This window comes from Lemur catta, chromosome 14, assembly GCF_020740605.2.
Source record: "Lemur catta isolate mLemCat1 chromosome 14, mLemCat1.pri, whole genome shotgun sequence".
In the NCBI taxonomy this organism is placed as follows: domain Eukaryota; kingdom Metazoa; phylum Chordata; class Mammalia; order Primates; family Lemuridae; genus Lemur; species Lemur catta.
The window spans coordinates 23876909-23899420 of NC_059141.1; the positions used below are offsets into that span (position 1 = coordinate 23876909).

At 45.0% G+C, this 22512-nt stretch overlaps 2 protein-coding genes across 3 annotated transcripts in view; both read left to right on the forward strand.

Annotated features, from left to right (window-relative positions):
- The window catches only part of PKD2L1 (polycystin 2 like 1, transient receptor potential cation channel), a 33692-nt gene extending 17824 nt beyond the window's left edge, over positions 1–15868 (forward strand). Inside the window, 15 exon segments of the mRNA XM_045568635.1 lie at positions 5901–6028; positions 6495–6748; positions 7870–8094; positions 8263–8491; positions 9413–9583; positions 9766–9947; positions 10247–10367; positions 11198–11296; positions 11504–11625; positions 12868–12994; positions 13793–13911; positions 14163–14286; positions 14955–15039; positions 15533–15566; positions 15568–15868. Of these exon segments, the coding sequence (XP_045424591.1) occupies positions 5901–6028; positions 6495–6748; positions 7870–8094; positions 8263–8491; positions 9413–9583; positions 9766–9947; positions 10247–10367; positions 11198–11296; positions 11504–11625; positions 12868–12994; positions 13793–13911; positions 14163–14286; positions 14955–15039; positions 15533–15566; positions 15568–15640 (2093 nt within the window). The 3' untranslated portion in view covers positions 15641–15868.
- Positions 15869–16895: 1027 nt separating this feature from the next.
- BLOC1S2 (biogenesis of lysosomal organelles complex 1 subunit 2) lies at positions 16896–22512 on the forward strand. Of its 2 annotated transcripts, none has more exons than XM_045568633.1 (5): positions 16896–17121; positions 17500–17616; positions 19490–19609; positions 20316–20420; positions 21941–22512. In XM_045568633.1, the coding sequence occupies exons 1-5, from the start codon at positions 17025–17027 to the stop codon at positions 21970–21972; spliced, it is 471 nt and encodes a 156-aa protein (XP_045424589.1). In that variant the 5' UTR covers positions 16896–17024; the 3' UTR covers positions 21973–22512. The 2 variants fall into 2 exon arrangements, with proteins under 2 accessions (XP_045424589.1, XP_045424590.1); XM_045568634.1 differs by lacking the exon at positions 16896–17121 and adding an exon at positions 17158–17225.

A 22512-nucleotide genomic window follows, 5' to 3' on the forward strand; every position in this document is an offset into this window, starting at 1 on the left:
TATATACTATTATCCATTTTATACCAGAATAAAGCTTCTTTTAAGATGATTATCTTTTGAGTTTGCCAAGTGCTTTCACAATTCACCTTCTGACTCAGATATTAAACTCTTTAAATAGCATTTGCTTAAAAGGACCCCTTGTAAACTTGCATAATCCTAACTGTTTGGATTGAATTTTGGGAGGAGAGTCAGAGTCCCTAATCAGAAGGATTTAGGGTGGTGGAGTGATATATTAATGTAGTGTAGGATAGTAATTAAATTCGTGGCTTTTTCAGTAAGACAGACGAGTTTGAATCACGTTCTACTTGCTTGTTATATGATCTTTGGACAAGTTATTTAATAACATTCTGGACCTCAGTTATCTGCAGTGGAGATGGTATTTTCTACTTTATTGGTTTTTTTCAGGATCGTGGGATACAATGTACAGAAAACCAAATGAATAATAAGTGTCAATAATGGTGGTTATTATTATTGAGCAACTGGTGAATTTACTCTGAGGCCAAGATTAAGAGGCATAATACAGTGTGTGAGGGAGAATTTAATTTCTGTCCAAGGGAAAAAATCAGATACTCTGAATTTTATGTGAAACCATAACTTACTCTCTGAATCCCCTTCAGAGAATTCATATATCATCATTGTCCTATCTCTGGAAATTTTCTGGGATGAGGCCTTCACTGCCTCAAAATGATAGTGTTGTGCTGACGTACTGGCATTGGACATACTGAGTCAAATTCTGACTCCTTCCATTCTCTGGTTTAGCATCACCTTTTGAAACACAAAGAGCAATTCTACCCCTTCACTGGATCTTAAAGGAAGGAACCAGGAAGGCCAGCCCCATCCAGCAGAGAGGACCCCTCCATGTGATCCTCACCAATCAGTCCTTTGCTGACATTCCTAATGGTGAAAAGGATGTTTGTGAATTGGCCCACTCCATAATTGGAAGTAATGGTAGTTAGAAAGCACTGCCTTTTATGTAGCTTGAATGTCTCCCCCTTTAACGTCTGTCTCTTGGATATAGTTCTGTCCTTGGAGCAGTACAGAAACAGTCTACTATGGAGGCACAGAGATCTGCATTTGAATCCTGGCTCCATTAGTTGTTTACCTTGGACAGGTTACTTACAGTCTCCAACCGGAAAATGGGGATAACATCAGTACACACCACACAGGGTTGTTGTGGGATTAAATGAAACAAGCATGTCAAGCATTTAGCACAAGACACATAGGTGTTATGAGGCAATAGGGAAATATTATGGTCATGTCTTTCTCCTGATATGGAGGAGGAATGATGGTGAAATGCATTATGTTGAGTCCCTGGAAGATTTAGAAATCTTTGAACCAGGTGTTCCAATTAGACAAGCTGGTTCTTTATGATAAAGTCAAACTATGATTGATCCTTATTACTTGAATAAAATGGAAACTAGTGGGGAGAGGGAGGGAAGGGAGACACCAGGAAAGATCAACAAGTTGTTTTCAATCTTTTCCCACCACAATGCACCTGAGGGATGTGAGCCCCTTGCATGACTACCAAGGGTTCATGAGGGCACCAGGGCATTTTCCCCTGCGGCGATGAGGGGGTGTTCTAAGAACACTGTGTAGTTTATAAAATCTCTCTCAATCCCAGGGAGATTCTGACAGCCCCATGGGAGGTTTTTTCCCACTTGTCCACTCCCAATCTTGAGAATCACTGAAATAGATACTGAGAAACACACTGTCTTCTTGACATCTCTATTGAAGTGGGATTGATTGACTGAGTGCAATAGATCAAGACAGTGATTCTCAAACTGCGGTCCTAGGACCAGTAGCATCACTTAAGAACTTATTAGAAATGCAAATTGTTGGCCAGGGCACGTTGGCTCACACCTGTAATCCTACCACTTTGGGAGGCTGAGGCAGTAGGATTGCTTGAGGCCAGGAGTTCCAGACCAGCCTGAACAAGAGTGAGACCCCCATCTCTACAAAAGTTAAAAAAAAAAAAAATGAGCCAGGCATGGTGATGCATGCCCGTAGTCCAGGAATTTGAGGTTGCAGTGAGCTATGATCACAGCATTGCATTCTAGCCCAGGTGACAGAGTGAGACCCTGTCTCAAAAAGAAAAAAAAAAAAAAAGCAAATCATTGAGCCCCACTCAAACCTATAGGAATCTGTGTTTTATTTATCTATTTGTCTGTTTATTTATTTATTTTTGGAGACAGAGTCTCACTCTGTCCCCCCCAGGTAGAGTGCAGTGGTATCATCATAGCTCACTGGAACCTCAAACTCCTGGGCCTGCCTTAGCCTCCTGAGTAGCTGGGACTATAGGCATGTGCCACCACATCTGGCTAATTTTTCTATTTTTTGTACAGATGGCGGGGGGGGGGGGGAGGGGGGTCACTCTTGCTCAGGCTGCTCTCGAACTCCTGAGCTCAAGCAATCCTCCTGCCTTGGCCTCCCAGAATGCTAGGATTACAGGCGTGAGCCACTGCAGCTGGCCCAGAATCTGTTTTAACAAGCCTTCCAGGTGATTTTGTTGCATGCAAAAGTTATCAGTGCGTTAAGGAAAGGGGAGAAAGACAGGGGAGCTGGAATTATCACTCCATCTAGCAACCTTGGGGTTTCCCCTCCCGTGCTTTTGGATTCAGATTGCTGCAACCACCATGCCTGAGGCCTACCTGATGTTCTGGATGGATGACTTATTAGGGAGATTGAGTTGTGCCAGCAACATTTCTATCCTCACACGGTGTTGGGGTTACTGGCCAACTGTGCTTGTTTGTTAGCCCAGCCAAGAACTGGCTTCATTTCTCTTACCTAAGGCTTGTGTGAATTGATCGTTTTCTTTGGAGTAAGGAATATTCCAGCCTCTTTCCAACATCTACTAAATAGAAGTTTTCCTTAACTATTTCAATGACATTGCTGTTACGGGTCAAATACAGAGTCAAAACGCTTTACTCAGTTTGAAAATGGCACTTATTTCATTCTACCCTATATTATACTTACTTTTTATTTTTCCACTGTACAGCCAACAAACACTTATTGAGAACCTATTAAATACCAGGCACTATGCTAAATGTCCTTGTCCCTGAGGAGCACACAATATGGCTACTGGGACTACTTGTTGGGTAGCCTAAAAGGTATTATATTCCCCATTTTACGGATGAGAAAGCTGAGACTCAGAGCTCAAGTCTATACTGTAAGTGGCAGAGCTGGGATTTGAACCTAGATCTGTCTGGCTCCAAACTCATGCTCATTCTACTATACCAAGTTCATTCTGGGACATGTCTTCTCCAGTAGAACTTTTTAAGGATGGGAACCATCCATGACATCTAGCAAGGTATTTTGCACATGGTAGAATTTGAATAATGTTTGTTTAATGAATATAAAATATATCTTTAAAATAATTCAGGTCGATAGATTGATAATATGGGCTAGTAAGTATCAAAATTGGGGGTGTTAGAAATACTCAATTTGGGTTTCATAAAATGGTGGGAAAGTACCCCTCATCTCATGAGATTAAGTACTAAATTTATAGAAATAAGAATTAAGATGGAAGAAAGGGTTTTTGGATGGAGAGAAAGTATTGAATAGGTACTAAAACTAGTTTAGAAAGTTCTTGAGTTTGCTTCTTGGTCTTTTCTATATGTATGCACTTCAATTAAAAAGTTACTCACAAGAATAAATACTGAATTTCTGCGTGTCAACAGGCATTTGACCAGGTGAACCAATTTTTCTCGGAAGATGTAGTCTTTACTGCCTAATAATCAGAGATGTTATGCCTCCATAAACGGTTGACAAGCAGGTCAGAGCAGTGTTAACTCCCCGCAGTAACTTAGAATCAAAGTAGAGAAAAAGCTATAGCAATGAGTGCCATCTAGTGGCCATTCGGAAGGTGAAACAATTTAGTCAGCCTATGTCAGTAGGAAAAGTTCAGCTCACTGACCACCATTTCTATAATAGAATAACTGCGTGGTGGGCTCTCAGCAGACAGAAGTTTGATTTCTAGTGGGAGCTCATTTTCCAGATCCATAAAAGTTGAGTCTGAGTCCTTTTCCAGATACTACGGACAGGTAATCACAGATTTGGGTTGGAGAGAAGTAAAGCCATATCTTGGACTTAAATAGAGTAGAATGGGGAAATGTTAAAGTAATAATGTTTCTTTCTCTGCTGACTTTCTCACCCTGGAAAGGTATAACGTTAGTGCCTAATCTGGGATCGTTTATTGGCCCTCCTTTCCTCCAAGACCATAGCCCCAGTCCACCCCAAGTCATTGCAGATGAGGTGGTGGGAGAAAACATGGCCCAAGATCTGGAAAATTCTTAAAGGAAATTGCTCACAAGAGGCTGATAGATCCTACTTTCAAAATGTTTGATGTAACTACAGACTTACAGAAATTTGCAAGAAAAACACAAAGAATTCTGATACACTATACATTTCACCCAGAACAGACCTTATTCTAATTCCATCAATCATTCCACTAACAGCCTTTATCACAAAAGAAAAAAACTACATTCCAGGATCACAGGTTATATTTAGTTGTCATATTTCTTTAGTCTCTTTTGATCTTTAAACAATTCTTTAGTTTTCTTTGCCTTTCATTACCTGGCCAAAGAATTTGAGTAACAAAATAAATAATAACAAATTATAACACATAGGAAAAATAAACACGAATCCATGAGTTCAAACTGATATACATAAATGAATAAATAAACCAGAAAGAAGAGAAAGCTCTTCCTGAAGAGAATGCTAACTAATATATGTAGAAGGAATTATGAAAAAAATCACCATTTGACAGCTACCTTAGTTGCCAGATTATTAAATCAGGCAAAAGTCATTAATGGATGCTAAAACTATTAGATGTAGGTTAATGAGTAATAGGATATTTACATAGTTTCAAAGTATCTCCCCACAAAATACATATTAATCACAAAGAGAAAAATAATAGGTTTACATTGAAGAAATCTGGCAGACACCACCTAAATAAAGGCTCCAAGTTGACATCACCAGTACAATGGAACAAAGAGACAATATGTACCTCCTGATATGCACTGAGAAGGACACCGCATCACTTCTCTGGTATTTCTCCCCAAAATGCATAAGATGAATTTTAAAATGAGGAAACATCAGATTAACCTAAATTGAGGGACAATCTATAAAATAAATGCCTTATGCTTTTCAAATCCTGCCTTTTAACCAGAAAACTTAGAGCTCCCCTTGCATAAAGCCCTACTTTATGCACTTGGAACTAGGTGTGTATATTAGGGTGATTGAGGGAGATTCGGTTCTTCAGGGTGAAGGTCAGGTCCATTTGGATCTGGGAACGCTCTGAGTCCCTCCTCAGGAGACAACTGTGCCCATCAGGATGCACTAGTCACACCTGGGCCAGCAGTGCCATGCCTACCTACTGCTCTCATGGCTATAGAGTCATTGACTCCAGGGGCCAGGAGACCATATCTCCCTTGTAAGGTGTTTGGCCAGGGCCTTGAACTCTGAAGGAAGTACTCTAGAATTTGGAGGCACTTTCCAAAAGGCATAAATGCAGAACAAATAAAAGCAAACATTACCTAATGCAGAAGGCAGAAATATCTTGGCTCTAGGGAGCAAGAAATAGGAGTTAAGCTGGTTCAGGAAGAGAAAAGTAAAATTTCATAATCACAATGTAATTTCATAACAATATCATGAGACAATTACTGAGTAGAGTTCAGTCTTTCTTAGGTGAGTTGGAGGAGTGGAGGAGACCTTGCAGCTACAACCTTTCCATAATGCATTTCCTGGTTTCCTCAATGCCACCATCAGCCTCCCAGCCAACCCCGGGTAGGGCTGTCATCTATGTAGCACCTCTGGGCCCAGGACCATGGGCTTTCCCATCTCCTCTGGGAAATGGTGATGGGAACAGCAAGAAGGACACAGCCTCTTGGGTTGTTTTTTAGTGACCTATGGAATGACAAGCTCCAGTGCTTATTACTACACCAAAGTGATGTCTGAGCTCTTCTTACATACCCCGTCAGACACTGGAGTCTCCTTCCAGGCCATCAGCAACATGGCAGACTTCTGGGATGTGAGTATGAGACCTCCTCTACCCCTCTGCTTCCCTTCTCAATGGCCTGAGAAAGTTTGGACCGTGAGCCAGGGAGGTTGGAAGTGAGTCAGCTCATGTGCCCAGAGATCAGGTCAGTTAAGGATCAGGCTGAGTCAATGGGTCAGGCTGAAATAATGGGTTAGGCTGCAGTTCAGGTGGAGGTAGGTGAGGGGTCAGAATGTTGATCAGGGAGGCAAACCAGGAGTTAGACTAGTACTGAGAGTCAGAGGTAAGGCTGAACTGCAAAACACATTTTAAATGAAGAGTAGGGCCACGCCAGGTCAGGATCTGGTCAAGGTTCTTTGGTTAGCTGAGAAGTCCAAAAAAAAGCAGACTGAAGACAAGTTGGGGTGGGAGTGGGGGTTAGGGAATGAGGGCAAAGGTCATTACTTGGGTAGAGGGTCAGGATGAGGCTGGGTAAGGTTTAACCCAGCCTGTGGTCCAGTTTGCCCAGGGCCCCTTACTGGACAGTTTGTACTGGACCAAATGGTACAACAACCAGAGCCTGGGCCACGGCTCCCACTCCTTCATCTACTATGAGAACCTGCTGCTGGGGGTTCCACGGCTGCGGCAGCTGAGGGTCCGCAACGACTCCTGTGTGGTGCATGAGGACTTCCGTGAGGACATTTTGAGCTGCTACGACGTCTACTCTCCAGACAAAGAAGAGCAACTCCCGTTTGGGCCTCTCAATGGCACAGCGTGAGTGAACCCCCACCAGCGTTGCAGGACTTGCCCTCTGAGCATGACACCATCCCAAGGTGTGGGAACCACCTCCACTGAGGCTTAAGGAGCCTTGAGGGTGTTTTAGGGGGCTTGGGGGACATTTCTTTGTGACTCTTTGGGGACCTTGCTCTATCACTCAGGAACAGAAGAGGTAGGTTAGCAGACAGAGCCATATCCTCTGTCATTCCCCCACACAGGTCACAGTCACTCTTACCTTCCCCTGCAGGTGGTCCTTCGGGTGGGGGGAAGCAGTTTCTTGCCCATGGGGTTATGTCCTTGGGGGTATGGAGACTAGGTGAAGGTGAAAAGTCTGACCCTCGGGACTGAGAGAGGGAGCAGCAAGGGGTTGAGGATGGATGAGGGATTAGGGAAGAAAGGGAAAAGGGTGAACAGGACAGGAAAGAAGGGGAGGAAATATGGGCCCAGGGCAGAAGTGCAGTGCATAGAACAGAGAATCATGGGGTTCAGCAGCAACTTGTACAGTCGCGGGGCCAGAAGGATCTTTTCTGGATTGTACAGTCCAAGTGCTTCCCTATGAGGACTACTCAGGTTGGGGCCAAAAGTGGGGCTTGGCTTTGTCATCCATAGTCTTGAGTGACAGAGTCAAAACTTAGGAGATTTACATTTGAGTTTCAGTTCTGTCACTATATAGCTGGATTATCTCAGAAACCTCTGAGTCACAGTTTCCTCTTCTGCAAAATGTGGATAATATTTACCCTCCGTTTTCAAATGGTTGTTAGCATCAAACAATATATGTCAAACATATATTATATAACACATACATTATATAATATATATTTTATACACAATGTTATATATATTTCACATAGACACATATAATATATAATGTTATATATATTTCACATATATACTATATATAATATATGAGGGCTGTCCAAAAAGTATCCAGCCATTGTTAATATAACGAGAACGGTTACATGGCTGGATACTTTCTGGACAGCCCACATATATCACCTATTATATATATACACACATATAATATATGTGAAACTATAAAGTCCAGACAATTATAAAGTGTTGCCATTGCCTTGATAGATGAGCTTTTGGGCTGGCCCAGATGGCATTTTCTATGGCAGGTGGACATACCACTCGCAGGATGAGCTGGGGGGCTCCTCCCACTGGGGCAGGCTCACCAGCTACAGTGGAGGTGGCTACTACCTGGACCTTCCGGGACCCCGACAGGCCAGTGCAGAGGCTCTCCGGGACCTCCAGCAGGGGCTGTGGCTAGACAGGGGCACGCGGGTGGTGTTCATCGACTTCTCAGTCTACAATGCCAACATCAATCTGTTCTGTGTTCTGAGGTGAGCCCCCTTTCCCTATTGCATCCCCCCATCCATGGATCCTGGCTCCTTTTTCCTGTGCTTGAGACCCTTCCCTAAACTTGTACCCAGTGGTGGGGGTGGAGAGGAGAGGAGGTGGGAGGACCTGTCCTAGACCAGGTCCCCCTAGATGTGCCCCTGCCCCCACAGACTGGTGGTGGAGTTTCCAGCTACAGGAGGCGCCATCCCATCCTGGCAAATCCGCACAGTTAAGCTGATCCGCTACGTCAGCAACTGGGACTTCTTTATCATCGGCTGCGAGATCGTCTTCTGCATCTTCATCTTCTACTATGTGGTGGAGGAGATCCTGGAGCTCCACATCCACCGGCTTCACTACCTCAGCAGCATCTGGAACATACTAGACCTGGTGGTCATCTTGGTGAGGGATGGATATCTTGGACTTGGGACATACTGGGAGGACCAGGGAGGGGGATCCACCTTTTTTTTTTTTTTTTTGAGACAGAGTCTCGCTCTGTTGCCTTGGCCAGAGGGCAGTGGTGTCAGCCTAGCTCTCAGCAACCTCAAACTCCTGGGCTCAAGCAATACTCCTGCCTCAGCCTCCCAAGTAGCTGGGACTACAGGTGCACACCGTGATGCCCAACTAATTTTTCTATTTTTAGTAGAGACCCGTCTCGCTCTTTCTCAGGCTGATCTCGAACTCTTGAACTCAAGCGATCCTCTGAACTTGGCCTCCCAAAGTGCTAGGACTCTGTAGGTACCCAGCCTAGGATCCACCTTTACAGGTGTCCTAAGTCCTCCTTCTGACTTTTGGTCAAATAACTGTAATAACTCTCTAAGCAAGAGGCTGATGTTCCCCTGGCCCCGCCCTTGGAAAACACTGTCTCTCACATCTCCTAACCTCCTCACTTGTTTATGTACTTACTATCCTGTTCCTCTCATGTTTTTTGCCTTTATGACCTGTTCCCTTGAACCCCCTGCTTTTTCTCTTCTTTATTCAAATATCCTGCCCCTTCGTCTTCATTCCTCCCTACTAACAGGACACACTGGTTTCCTGACCAAGGCTGGGAAGTGGTGGGAGTAGAGGAAATAAATTTCTTGGTTCCAGTTCCCTGTGGCCCTTCACAACCTACATGTTTACCACTGGCCCCAAAGCCTTCTGCTGGGCTCCCAATCATCCTTTCCAGTTCTATTTGGACCTGAGATAGTGAACAACTCACAGGGAAGGATGTTTTTTCCCCACCTGTCTTACCTACCCTGGATCTTCCCTGGGGCCTCAACTTTGAATTTCCCTCAAGATCCCTTTGATTCCTCTGATGCCCCCATGACCCCTATGTGACAGCTCTCCATTATGGCCATCGGCTTCCACATATTCCGAACCCTGGAGGTGAATCGGCTGATGGGGAAGCTCCTGCAGCAGCCAAACACGTATGCTGACTTTGAGTTCCTCGCCTTCTGGCAGACGCAGTACAACAACATGAATGCTGTCAACCTCTTCTTTGCCTGGATCAAGGTACCCTGGGGGTACCCATGCCCAGCTCTGCCCCAGAGCACTCTTTCTCCCTTCCTTAATATGTGTCTCATTTTGCTTGTCTGGTTTGGCAACTCCTGTGGCCTCCACAGGCCCCTGGAGTTAACTTTTCAATGTTTCTCCCTTTCTCTCCTACACTACTTGGCTTGACATGGCCCTTGCAGATATTCAAGTACATCAGCTTCAACAAAACCATGACCCAGCTCTCCTCCACGCTGGCCCGCTGTGCCAAGGACATCCTGGGTTTCGCAGTCATGTTCTTCATTGTTTTCTTTGCCTACGCCCAACTCGGCTACCTGCTTTTCGGGACCCAAGTGGAAAACTTTAGCACTTTCATCAAGTGCATGTGTGTGTCCTGCCCCCTTCACTCCTCCCTGGCCCCTCACCCTCCAGCTCCATGGGTGTATGTATCCTTGGGGAAGACAGGTAGATGTGTGTGGGTGTGTTTGTGCTTAAAGCATTTGTGTGAGAGGCTCCAGAAGCCATGGTGTGTGCTCAAGTAATCTATGCACCCTGCTCTGTCTCTATCAGATTGGGCTGATGTGCAATGAGGGGTCTGTCTGTAGTTAGGGAAGTGGGATGAGGGTGTGGATTGGGGTCAGGGTTTGGTTAGGCTCTGGGTGAAGCTTAAACCTGGTCTCTCAGTTTCACTCAGTTCCGGATAATCCTTGGAGATTTTGACTACAATGCTATCGACGATGCCAATCGCATCCTGGGCCCTGCCTACTTTGTCACCTATGTCTTCTTCGTCTTCTTCGTGCTCCTGGTGAGGGTCTCTCTGAGAGGTGGGGACATAGCCTGAAGGGTGGAGTTTTGGTCCCCATATGTCCCCCACTCAGGATTATGATGAGTTTCTCAAATCAAGGGTGGAGAGTGTGTGTGTGTATGGGGGGGTGGACTTTTGGATGTTCTGAGAGCTGACCAGCACAGTCAGTTTGCAGGTTTGCAGAGTATAACGGAACCTGCAGACACCCTCAGTAAAATCAAACCCACATCCCCTAAGGATGGAAAGAGAGAGTAAAGTGCCTCATGAGAAGAAGCTACATCTGGAAGCTGCTGTGCCTGTTCTCCAAGACTCCCCTTCCTCGGGAGACCTCTTGCTGATTGCTACTGCCACTACTTGGTAGTTCTCTCTGCAAACTGTGAAAGATCTGGATTTGATTTTTATTAACAAGACCAGCATGTTTCTTTATTTGATCAAAGGATAGGGATACAAACATGGATTGGAGGTCGATGGTAAAGAGAGCACAATTGTACCCTTACCTTGAAAAATTTCTGGTTTCAGTGATTGGCAGGCCTTAATATGGAGGAGGTCTGTGGCATCTGTGGGGGTATCGCTGTGGTCAGAAAGGTTGCTGCACCCACTGAGACTCGCGATACCAGGGTGATGAGGGAGCATGATTCATCCCTAACAGAATTGTGCTGAAAGGCTGGGCTCTGAGGACCCTGAGAGGTGGGGATTGGTGGGCTGCAGAGCTGGGGTTAAGAGCATCGGATCTTTTAGGAACATATGTCTGGGACAAAAATGGGGTCAGTGGGCTCAATGCTTTCAGTGGGTCTGGAGGTGAGGACCCAGGTCCCTGCCTTATCCTCCAGAACATGTTCCTGGCCATCATCAATGACACATACTCAGAGGTCAAGGAGGAGTTGGCTGGACAGAAGGATGAGCTGCAAATTTCTGACCTCCTAAAACAGGTGACCACCCAGTCTCTTTGAGCCGTACATTTGCATCAGGGTCCGGGTCCTAGGCTCTGTGTCCTGATCTGTTTCTGACTGGTATAGGGGCCTGTGCCCCGTGTGCCTTTGACTTTTCCCTGGAAGTATGGCATCCTGTGGGTGGGGGGGGGGTCCAGGGGTGATGAGAAGCCTGTGGGAAATGGTGCCTATCCCTTTCCCTTTCAGGGATACAAGAAGACCCTACTACGGCTGCGTCTGAGGAAGGAGCAGGTTTCAGATGTACAGAAGGTCCTGCAGGGTGGGGAGCAGGAGATCCAGTTTGAGGATTTCACCAACACCTTGAGGGAGTGAGCAGCCAGAGAGCCAGCCTTCTCTGATATTGGTCTATAAGTCCGTGACCCTCAACTACAGGGGTCTATAGGCCTCTGATCTTGACTTGCAGGCTTCTGACCTTTGCCTCTAGGTCTCTGATTCTGATCTTAAGAATTGTGCCCTTGGTTTAAAGATCTCTGACCATGGTCTATAACATTCCGGACCTTGTTGATCCACTCTTAGGACTACTGTAATAATATAAGTCCCTAATCATTTCATATAACCCCCACTCTCAAAAAACTCTGATCTTCCACTCTCAAAAAACTCTGATCTTCCTTCATTGATTTCCCACAAACACTGTGGGAAAAATTCCTTTATCCACTTCCTCCCCAATCCCCAGTCAAACATATTAATAAACGTGGAACACATATATTGTGAGCACCAGCTGGAGGCCAGGGATTGAGTAAGGGACAACGTAATGAGATAAAGTCTTTGTTCTCCAGGAGCTCATAGACATGTAAGCAAAAAAACTGAATCACAGAATAAATTCAACAATAGAAGTGACTACAAGAGAGGTCATGGAATAAAGAGAGTGATCAATTCTATCTCTGAGCTCAAAGGAGGGCTTCCTGGAAGAGGTGATGTCTGAATAGGGTTTTGGAGAATGAATAGCTTATCAGCAGAGAGCAGAGGAAAGCCCTTCCAAGAAGAGGCAAAAGCATATACAAAGGCCTGAAACCAAGCAACTTATACAGAAGTAGTAAGGAGTTGAGCATTGCTAAGATATCAAACAAAAGGTGCATCATAGCAGGAGATGAGACCAGAGAAATGGGTAAGGGCTACACTGGGAAAGGCCTTGAACACACCAGCACTCTATCCAAACAATAGGGTGTCCAGAAGGGATTTTAAGCAGGAAAGGGGCATATTTAGACCTGCATATTAGAAAGGTTAATTATACTAGTTGCATCATGGAGGATGTATTTCAGGAGGGGGGTAAAGGGAAAGCTGGGGGGTGTCAGGTTATTTAGGGGCACAGAGATTTTGCAATAATCCCTGTAGGAGTTCACAAGGCCCTGAAACACACAGCAGGAGTCAGGAGAGGAAGAAGAAATAGATTCACATGATTTCTTGGGGGTAAAATTGCTAGACTTTGGAAATATTTCTTTCCTGGAAAGCAAGAATCTTGCCAAAGTCTAGCAAAAGAGTGGGGAGTCCATAATTGAGAGGGTCACAGCCACAACAGGGCAGAAGTCATTTCATCGTCCTGTTCTCTTCAGACTGGGACACACAGAACATGAAATCACTGAGCTCACAGCTGCCTTCACCAGGTTTGACCGAGATGGGAATCGCATCCTGGATAAGAAGGAACAGGAACAAATGCGACAGGACCTCGAGGAGGAGAGGGTGAGCTAGGCTGATTGGTGGAGAGAGTGTAAGGAAACTGCTCACGGTCTCCTTCCCCCAAGACACCCAGGACACAAACCCGGACTGAAAATCTTCCCATAGATGGGGAGGAAAGAATGCTCTAGAATGGTAGTTCTCAAACTGCTGCACGTTGGCATATCCTGGGGAGCCTTTAAAAATCCTCATATTCAGGCCACATACCCTAGACCAATTAAATCAGAATTTCTGGGGGTGGGACCCAGACATCAGTATTTTTTAAAGCTCCCCAGGTGATTCCAATGCATAGCCAAGGTTGAGAGTCATTGCTCTAAAACACAGTCTTGGGGGAAGAGACTATTTGCCCAAGAATCCCTGATAATTCCCTCTGAGCATGTGCCTTCTCCTTGGGATTTTCAACCTCTATTCCTCACTGCCCCTACTCTGCCTGCTCCATACCTAGCCAGGATAGACCCAAAAAAGTCAAGAGTGGAGTGACGGTAGCCCAGAAAGAAAGTGCCAAGAATTCTGGTACCGTCCCTCCTCTCCTGAAATGAGTTGGCCTCTAGTGAACACCTCACCAATCAAGGCTTCAAGGAGCTTATGTTTTCTTTCTTTGGGAGGTGACTCCCTCTTCAGAGGCTGGTCCACCACCACCACCATTGGTCCACCTATTGTCTCCAGAGTCTGGGAGGGAAGGGGAATAGCAAGAACTGGAATCCAAGGCTCAGTCCTGAGAGCCCATTAGAGCAGATGCTAAAACAGGAGCTGATGGCTTCCCAGGGTCATCTTTTCCCCTCTAACCTCTGACTTCCTGATCAGGTGGCCCTCACTGCTGAAATTGAGAACATGGGCCGGTCCATTGCGAGTAGCCTACCAGGCGAGTTGGGCCCAGAGGCTGCCAGAGCAGGAGGCTGGATTTCAGGAGAAGAATTCTACATGTATGTACAGTCAGGGCCCCAGGGCTGGCTATGTTTGTAATATCCTATCTTGAGCTTTTTACCACAACTCTCCAATTCACCGTCCTAGTCCAGGGAGAACCTCTGATCCCCTTTTATTCTCCCTACAAGGCTGGGTCTTATCTTCCTTGTTCCAGTCCAGATACATGCTGTTCGGTTACCCCTGCCTCTGTAGATACCTGGTCCCCAGGCACATATTTTTGCTCCACTGGTCTCTCTCAAATCCTTCACAGGCTCACAAGGAGAGTTCTGCAGCTGGAGACTGTCCTGGAAGGACTTGTGTCCCGGGTTGATGCTGTGGGCTCAAAGCTAAACATGCTGGAGAGGAAGGGGTGGCTTATTCCCTCCCCAGGCATGGTGAGTGGCCCTTCACCTGGGTCTTCTTAGCTCCCCACAGCTGAACTCTACCGTCTTTTCCATTTAGTGGGTGGGGGAAGAACATTTTTGAGAGACATATGTTCTCAGCATGCTGGGGAAGCATGTTTCCAGTGGTCAGTGTATCAGTGGAGGTGGGGTGTGGAGATAAGGCTTTGAAGTTGGCTGCCCTGGCCTAAGGGCTGCTTTGGCCTCTAGGAGATGGTCTGTGTCAGTCTGCTTGGGCTGCAGTAAAAAAACTATCATAGAGTAGGTGGCTTATAAACAACAAAAGTTTATTTCTCATGGTTTGGGAAGCTGGGAAATATAAGATCAAAGTGTCAGAAGATTCAGTGTCTAGTGAGGGCTCAGTTCCTGGTTCATAGACAGCTGTCTTCTTGCTGTGTCCTCACATGGTTGAAGGGGAAAGGGAGTTCTCTTTTATAAGGACACTAACCCCTTTCATGAGGGCTCCACACTCATGACCTAATCAGCTACCAAAGGTCCCACCTCCTAATGCCATCACCTTGGGAGTTAGGTTTCAACATATCAATTTGGGAAGGACACATTCAGTCTATAGCAGTCTGGGTTCTCTGGAATCAGATCCACAGAAAAGGAAAGTGGGACACATAATCTTCCTTCAAATGACCTGTCCCTTTTTCTCCCAATAGGAGGAACAAGCCATTTGGCAGCACCTGCAGCCAGCCCCAGCTGTGACTCCAGCCCCCTGGGGAGTCCAGGGTGGGCATGACAGTGGTGGGGGAGGAGGCCTAAAGCATCAGACAGCAGGCTCCTCTCCCTCTGCCTCCCCAGAGGCCCCCTCTCCACACGCCCTCCACTTCTAGAAGAGCAGCTGGCACCATGGCTATTACAGAGCTTCCCACCTGCATCTGGCCTTTTGAGCCAACATTTCCATGTGTAGAGGGCATCATGCTTAGGCTTGTGACTCAGTGTTTCTGTGTGAAGCCACATAACTCTGTGAAATAACACTTCCCACTGGGCTTCTGACTCCCTGTAAAAGGGTATTTTGCTCTGCTGTGGTGATAAAAAGGGTCAATAACAAGACAAAGAAGGGAGGGTAATGACTCTCCCTAAGCACCTGGATGGCCACAATTTGTGAAAAAGGTAGAAGCCAAAAGAGCAGGTAGTGGCTAGATGTCTTTCTACTTGCTAGTGAATCTTATTTTTATCCTTCGTGCACCTAGGGATCTGCTGCTGGTGTCTATGGGTTTCTTGCCTTCCTCTGTAGAGGTTCCCTGTAAAAGGGAAGGGGAAGCCTTGGAGGAGGAGACTCTCACATGGTGACATTCCAAAGTTGCAGAGGAGTAGAGTGACACCCTCCCAGAGCAAAGCCTAAGAAGGCTTTTCTGGAGGAGGCTGCCTGCTGGCATTCCACTGAACCTGGGAACTGAGGGGGCTGTAAACCAGGAGATAAAATTGGTGTCTGAAGAGAATCACACAAGGAAATGAACTCAGGATTCAGAAATCTTTGAGCTAATATGTGGTGGTTTCTAACTCTATTCTTCCCTAGGACCATGTGGGGTTTCATGGTGACTATCAATAAAACTTCCCAGGAAAACCAGGACTTTGCATTTGCTTCTGGGATTATAGAGGGAAAAAGATAGGTTGAAACTGTCGGCCATCCATGTGTTTCGGCCGGAGTAGGTTCACACTCTCTGGGAGGTATAGAGTGGGGGCAGTGACAATATAAAGGAGCTGGGCTGCCCCAGCAGTCCTGAAATAAGACCCTCTGGCTCATAGAATGGTTCGAAATGATGGGTACCATGATTGTACCATAAGGAAGAATGGAAACAGGTGAAACAGGGAGACCCAGTCCTCAGGATGGAGAGAATGGGGGGTAGCTAGCTGGTGTGTGTGTGTGTGTGTGTGTGTGTGTGTGTGTGTGTGTGTGTGTGTGTGTAGGGTATGCTGGCATGGGAGGGGTGAGAGGGTGCAGATGGTGGATAAACAGGGATAAGATAAGAAATTCCTACACCAAGATTTCAGGTGTCCAGGAGCCTGCATCTCCTCTCCCTTCTCCTGTGACTTTTATCCCTTCCTTATTTTGCACCATTGCTCCCCAGTCGCTTTTTCTCATCCATTCCTTTCACTCACCCTGTTCTCCCATCCCATTAAGTACTCTGTACACCTAGGAGACTTGTGAAATAGCTAAATGCAATTAAGATAACCAGAGTGGATCCTCGGCCCTAAAAAGTTAGAATCTGACCTTTCTTCAAGAAAGGCTGTATCTACTGAAGAGAAGTGGATGCCTGCCTGCAGTTTAAGAAATAAAGGCCAACCAGTTGGTGTTAATCCAGGACAATGGGAGGGAGAATATTTAGCATCGCCTGAAGGTTTCCCAAAGTCTGCATGAGACTACCTGCAAAAGCTTGGATTCTCTGAGCAATCTTTTGGTGACTAACACCAGCCAGGGTGTAGAGAGTCTGGGGGAGGGTGCAACCTGTCTCCAGTGACTTTGGTTAGCAGGCCACTCTGGGCTCAACTAAGCCTATACGGGTGGTGGTGGTACAAGTGACCCCGCCAGGGTGTGACCGCAGGAATGAGCGCGCCCTCAGTTCCAGTCCTCGCGACTCTTGACAAGGGGTCGATTCACAATAGCCTGGCTTCAATTTTGGCTTACCTTTTGCGACAAGTCGTTACCTGAGCCATGACTTGTGCAAGAGGCGCACGACCGCAGCGTTGCCACAGCCGGTGGGGCAGGCGGGGCACGCCCGGTGCGCATGCGCAAACTCCCAAGAACCGGAAGCGGCGCAGGGCCGGGCATGGCGGCTGCGGCTGAGGGTGTGCCGGCGACCCGACGGGAGGAGCCTGCTCGAGGTACCCGGAATGGATGGGGACCGGCGTGGGGCCTGGGGCTCGGGGTGGGGACGCGGGATGGCAGCGCTGAGTGTGTGGCTGGCTCACCTGGCAGGAGCCGGCAGGTCGGAGGGGTGCACCTGTCTTTGCGCGCGCGAGTGTTTGTCCTGGCAGAGCGACTGCGAGGGTTTGGTCAGGGGACCGGGTTTGAGCGAGGGGCAGGCAGAGCTGGCGGGTCAGGTCGGCAAGGACGAAGTGAGGGACTTGAAATTATGGCAGATGGAGAATGGAGCTGACTTGATCGAGTGAGAACAGGTAGCGGGATGTAGGAACAGGCTGCTTTGGCTGGATTAGGACCGGGTGTAGGGCAGGACGTTTACTCTTTCTCCTTTGGCCCAGACGATGCCGCGGTGGAGACAGCTGAGGAAGCAAAGGAGCCTGCTGAAGCTGACATCACTGAACTTTGCCGGGACATGTTCTCCAAAATGGCCACTTACCTGACTGGGGAACTGACGGGTGAGGCGGGGTCTGGGTTGATTTGGATATTGCTGAGCACCACTCCCTGGAGCTGTGGTTGACCCAGGAGCTCTGGGGTGCTTGAGCTTCATCAGTCTGCAGCTCCCTCACCCCACATGCCCTGAGACAGGCCTGTCCTAAGTTTGGGGAGGTCATGAATGGGAGGGAAAGAGGTATATATACACAAACCACATTTTCTTTATCCACTCATCAGTTGATGGCCTTTTTTTTGTATCTGAGGTTTGAAGCCTGGGTGGTGCCATCAACCAAAATAGGGCAGCTGGAAAGAGGAACCATGTGTGGTGTGAAAATGTTTTCGGTTTTGGGCTGGCTGCTTGTTGATGTTACTAGGACACTCAGGTGACTTGCACATGTGAGTCCAGAGCTCAGAGACTGGTCAAAGCAGGAGAAACAGATTTAGGAGTCACTTGCATAGTGGTGTGATTGGAGGCTATGGAGGATGAGACTGCCAAGGAGGAGCTTAGAAGTAGGTAAGAGAGCCTAAGCTAAAATCTCGGGGAATGCAATTAATTTGTTTTAATAACCATGTTTAAAGTACCGAGGTTTCCAAATTATTAACATTTATTATAAAATTAATTTTAAGGTGATCATTATTTCCCTATGATTGTTATTCTTACTTGCACGAATGCGTTTTTGAGTTTAAAAGGAAGCTAGCATAACCCATGACAATGTGCCAACCATGTAAACATCAGTTATGTGTCACAGCTGAGATAAAGCTGAGAACTGATACCTAAAGGGTCTGGATGAGAAAGGATCTGGCGTAGAAACCTAAGAAAAGCAGTTAGAGATTAGAAAATCAGTTCAGTACAATTCCATTGCAGCTAAGGGAAATGAGCTTTTCACAACGAGAGGGAGATCGGTAGTGTCAGAGAAAATGGAGAGGTTTAGGAGGATAAGAACTGAGCAAATTCCATGGATTTGGTGGTTAGCAGGGCATTGATGACCTTGGAGCTTGTAATTTCTCTGGATGGTTGGGGCAAAGACTAGACTACAAGGGTTTACATGAGTGAATTGTGAGGGAGAGGAAGTAGTGAGTGGCAGCTACTATTTCAGAGTATTTAGCAGTGAAGGCCCTTTGCTTTACTGAGCAAATGATGTAAGTGTAGCAGAATAAAGGGAGTGCTTTTGAGCTGGAGGAAACCTGAATGTATTGCTGTAGAGAGAGGAAGGAACCAGGATGGTGGGAGAGTTTGGAAATGCAAATGAAAGGAGATGATTGAAGAGAGGCTCTGAAGGGTAGAAGGGTTTGGGATCAAGAACACAAAAGGAGGGGTTGTCTTGGCAGGAATAGGAACACTTTTGCCTCTTGGGAAGATATTAATGTATGGAGAAGTTTAGAAGTAAGGCAGAGAGGTTGAAAATTGGAGTAGAGGCTATTTGCTTTGAGTGGGGATAGGGAAGAGAATTGAAGATATGAGAAGCAGACAAATGGTTTGGAAAAGTCACTGCATAAAATGCAATATATTAGAAATAGAATCATACACAGTAATAAATGAGTTACTAGGAAGTGGTGAGGTCTTAGTTGATAGTATATATATTATGACACAATCCCCCAGATTACGTTTTGATGCTATGGAAGTACCAAGACTATCTTGCCTCCTTTTTCTTAGCACATGAGTTTATCATTTCCCTTTGTAACCATGACCCTGAATCTTCTGGATCTTGTTTAAATAGTTTGCTGATTGTTGCTTAGACATTCAGAGCACACAAGCTAAATATAAATGTCATAGATCAAAAGTGGCCCACTCCTTTGACATTCCCTAGGTCTTGCCTTGAACTACCATGTGGCTTATAATTCCATATTCCAATGATCTAAGACAAATCTTAATGGCATCTTCTGTTTATTTTAAAGCCACCAGTGAAGACTATAAGCTCCTGGAAAATATGAATAAACTAACCAGCTTGAAGTATCTTGAAATGAAAGATATTGCTATAAACATTAGTAGAAACTTAAAGGACTTAAACCAGAAGTGTAAGTAATAATTTTTATAATTAAACATGTTTGTATTTAATGTTCTTTTGTGCATGAGGCTATGGAGCAGGTGAGGGAACCTGGCATCCCTGTCTTAAGGGAGCTCATTTTCTAAAAATGAACTATAAAATTATGGTAAATTTCTTCCATTCTGAGAATTAGCATGCCTTGGTGGTATGGTTATTTCTGCTTCGAAATCTTGATTTTATCAGTTTATTCTTGGATAGAGAGGGGGCAGAGGAGGGGGGTGGTCAGATTCTAGTGAATTGATTTAACAATGAAATCCACAAAGGACTACTCTGTAAACGGAAAACCAGAAAATCTATAATAAAAGATGCTAGTTTAGAGTGGTCAAATACATTTTTCCACTGACTTATATTTGTGTTCCTTGTCTCTAGGGACTCTTTCTTGGTATGGTAGTACCCAAGAAACTGAATCAGTAATGGAAAGATTACTTGAGGAGCAAGAAATTACAAAGAAAGAAAAATTAATAGAGGAGAGAGCTATTAATAGGTGACTAGGTCACAGTCATGCCTGATCAACTAGCTACTGAAAGCATCTGCCCTACTAGTGATCAGAATCATGTCACCCCACCTAGTCTGTCTTAGGCATAGCTGGAGAGACACTAGCATTCTTACGTGTCCACTTTTTTTCTGTATTCTTTGTCAATACCACATAAACATGTAGTTTGTCTTTGTTTTTAAAGATGCTGGACTGCAGCCTTATCTGGATCAGATCAATGTCATTGAAGAGCAGGTAGCAGCTCTTGAGCAGGCAGCTTACAAGTTGGATGCATATTCAAAAAAACTGGGTAACCATTTTTATTTCTGTTTTGATTCAATAAAGAGCACCTCTTGCTGGTATGTCCTTACCTAACATAATAGTTAACATTTATGGTATGCCTACAATGATCGATTAATCTTCACAAAAACCTAGTGAGTAATTTATCATTATTATTAATAAAAAATAACATTTCCTGAGTACCTAATGGTATGTCAGGTATTGTTCTTAAGTGTTTACATGTATTATGATTTTTATCACAATTCTATAGAGGAGGCAACTGGTTTAAGGGATTAAGCAACTTGCTTAAGGACACAAAGCTAGCACATGGAAGATATTCCAAATCAGGTCTGTTTAATTATAAAGCTCAGGCTCTTACCCGTGGGTCAGCAGGCAGAAGCATCTTTAATAAGGTAGATAAATATGTTTTAAAAAACAGAATAGTCAATGAAGGGTTTTCTTGAAGGATTACTTTTCCTTTTAGGAGGAAACCAGTACTGTTAGTGTTGATGGCTTACTAACCGGCTCTGGCACTTATATCCATGGGTTAAAAGTAACGAATTTGTTTTTATCCTAGATAACATTTACAGATTATTTTCTTCATTAATAATTGTTGACTACTTCAAGAGAGTGATTTATAGCAGGCTGAGATTTGACAAGGGTGGTGATTAACAATCACTTTCGTTGTCTACAGTTGCATTTAGTAAATGGTTATTGTGAACCTTACGTGTAGAAGGCATTGTACCAGGTGCTTTTGAGATTTTTAATAGAAAAAGGGAATCTGTCACAGTAAGAGGCTTATTTGATGGCCGTTTAAATCTCTGTATCTTTCAAAATTGCTTTCCTGGAGCGAGAGGTAATGATAAGAACATAAAAGGGGAAACATACATTTATACTTCCTGAGGGCTCCAGTCTGGTTCCAAAAGATGCCTGGGACAGTGCCTGGAGTGACCATTTTCTGTGCTTAGTAGGCCTCCCCATAGGTCAAGTGTCAGTAGATCTGCTTAATCCTGGTGGAGCTGTTTAACACATTGACCGCCATGTGAGTTGTATTTAACTCAGGCTAGTTTTGACCCCGGGGCCTCCTGAAGCAAAACCCTGCAGTTGATTTTTGAAAATCTTACTTGTTGATGTTCTTACTGTTACAATTGACTGTTTAATTCTAAAAACGTGGATTGCGTTACATATAACTCACACGCACACAAAACAATAAAAAATAACAAATTAGTATTGTTTTGTTTTAATAAAACACTGTGGCCCCAGGAAAAAATTTTTTTTTCTAGTGTGGCAGTCCATGTGTTAAGCAGGTGCTGTTGACAGGGTTAGAACTTAACGAATTTGCATTGGGTTCTCCATTCTGGGTGTGTGTGTTTGACTCCTTATTCTGAGCTGTACAGATCAATGATCTGTATATTTGGGCAGATGATGAGATTGAAACCAATTGATTTTTAACAATATAATAGGTACTGTTGAATTTTCCCGGAAATGCTAACTAAAAAGTGTCTTTGTAAGAGCCAGTTTTAAAAGATGTTCCCCTCCCTTCCCCCACAGAAGCCAAGTACAAGAAGCTGGAGAAACGATGAAAAACTTGTTTCTATAGGATGAAGTCTTTTTTAATGTGGAAGAATGTTTTATAAGACCTGAATCCTGAGACTGATGAATTGTCCAAACTCCTCAAAAGGAAACTATGCTGGTCATCCCAGGAACATCCCAATGTTGGAGTAAACTGGAAGACTGTGGCTACTCCTGAACCTCCTTTGGGGCAGTATCCCTGGGAAATTCACACTTGTAACTCCTTACCTTTTACTTGACTGCTTCATCGTCCATTCAGGACAGAGATGCTCTCAAAGTTCAGCATACCTGGGCTTCCCAGTAGACTCAAATGAGAGGGCCTATTTTCTCTGGTAGTGGTTAATTACTGCATTATTTTCTTCAGTGGCTGGTTTTTGAGTTACTGTGTAAATGTTTTTTTAAATTAACGATGCTAATGTATTGTTAACAAGATTCTAAATTAAAAAAGGAAAACAAAACAGACTTGTTCTTTGCACCTCATCACCTTGTGAATGACAGTAATTTACTTTTTTGTAACATTGCAAATAACAGAAAATCTTAAAATAATTCCA

Bases quoted from the DNA above. Each gene is read 5' to 3' on its own strand.
- BLOC1S2 (XM_045568633.1), top strand. From the start codon at position 17,025: ATGCGCAAACTCCCAAGAACCGGAAGCGGCGCAGGGCCGGGCATGGCG. The intron at 17,122-17,499 runs GTACCCGGAATG...CCTTTGGCCCAG, and splicing joins ACGGGAGGAGCCTGCTCGAG to ACGATGCCGCGGTGGAGACA. The intron at 17,617-19,489 runs GTGAGGCGGGGT...TTTATTTTAAAG, and splicing joins CCTGACTGGGGAACTGACGG to CCACCAGTGAAGACTATAAG.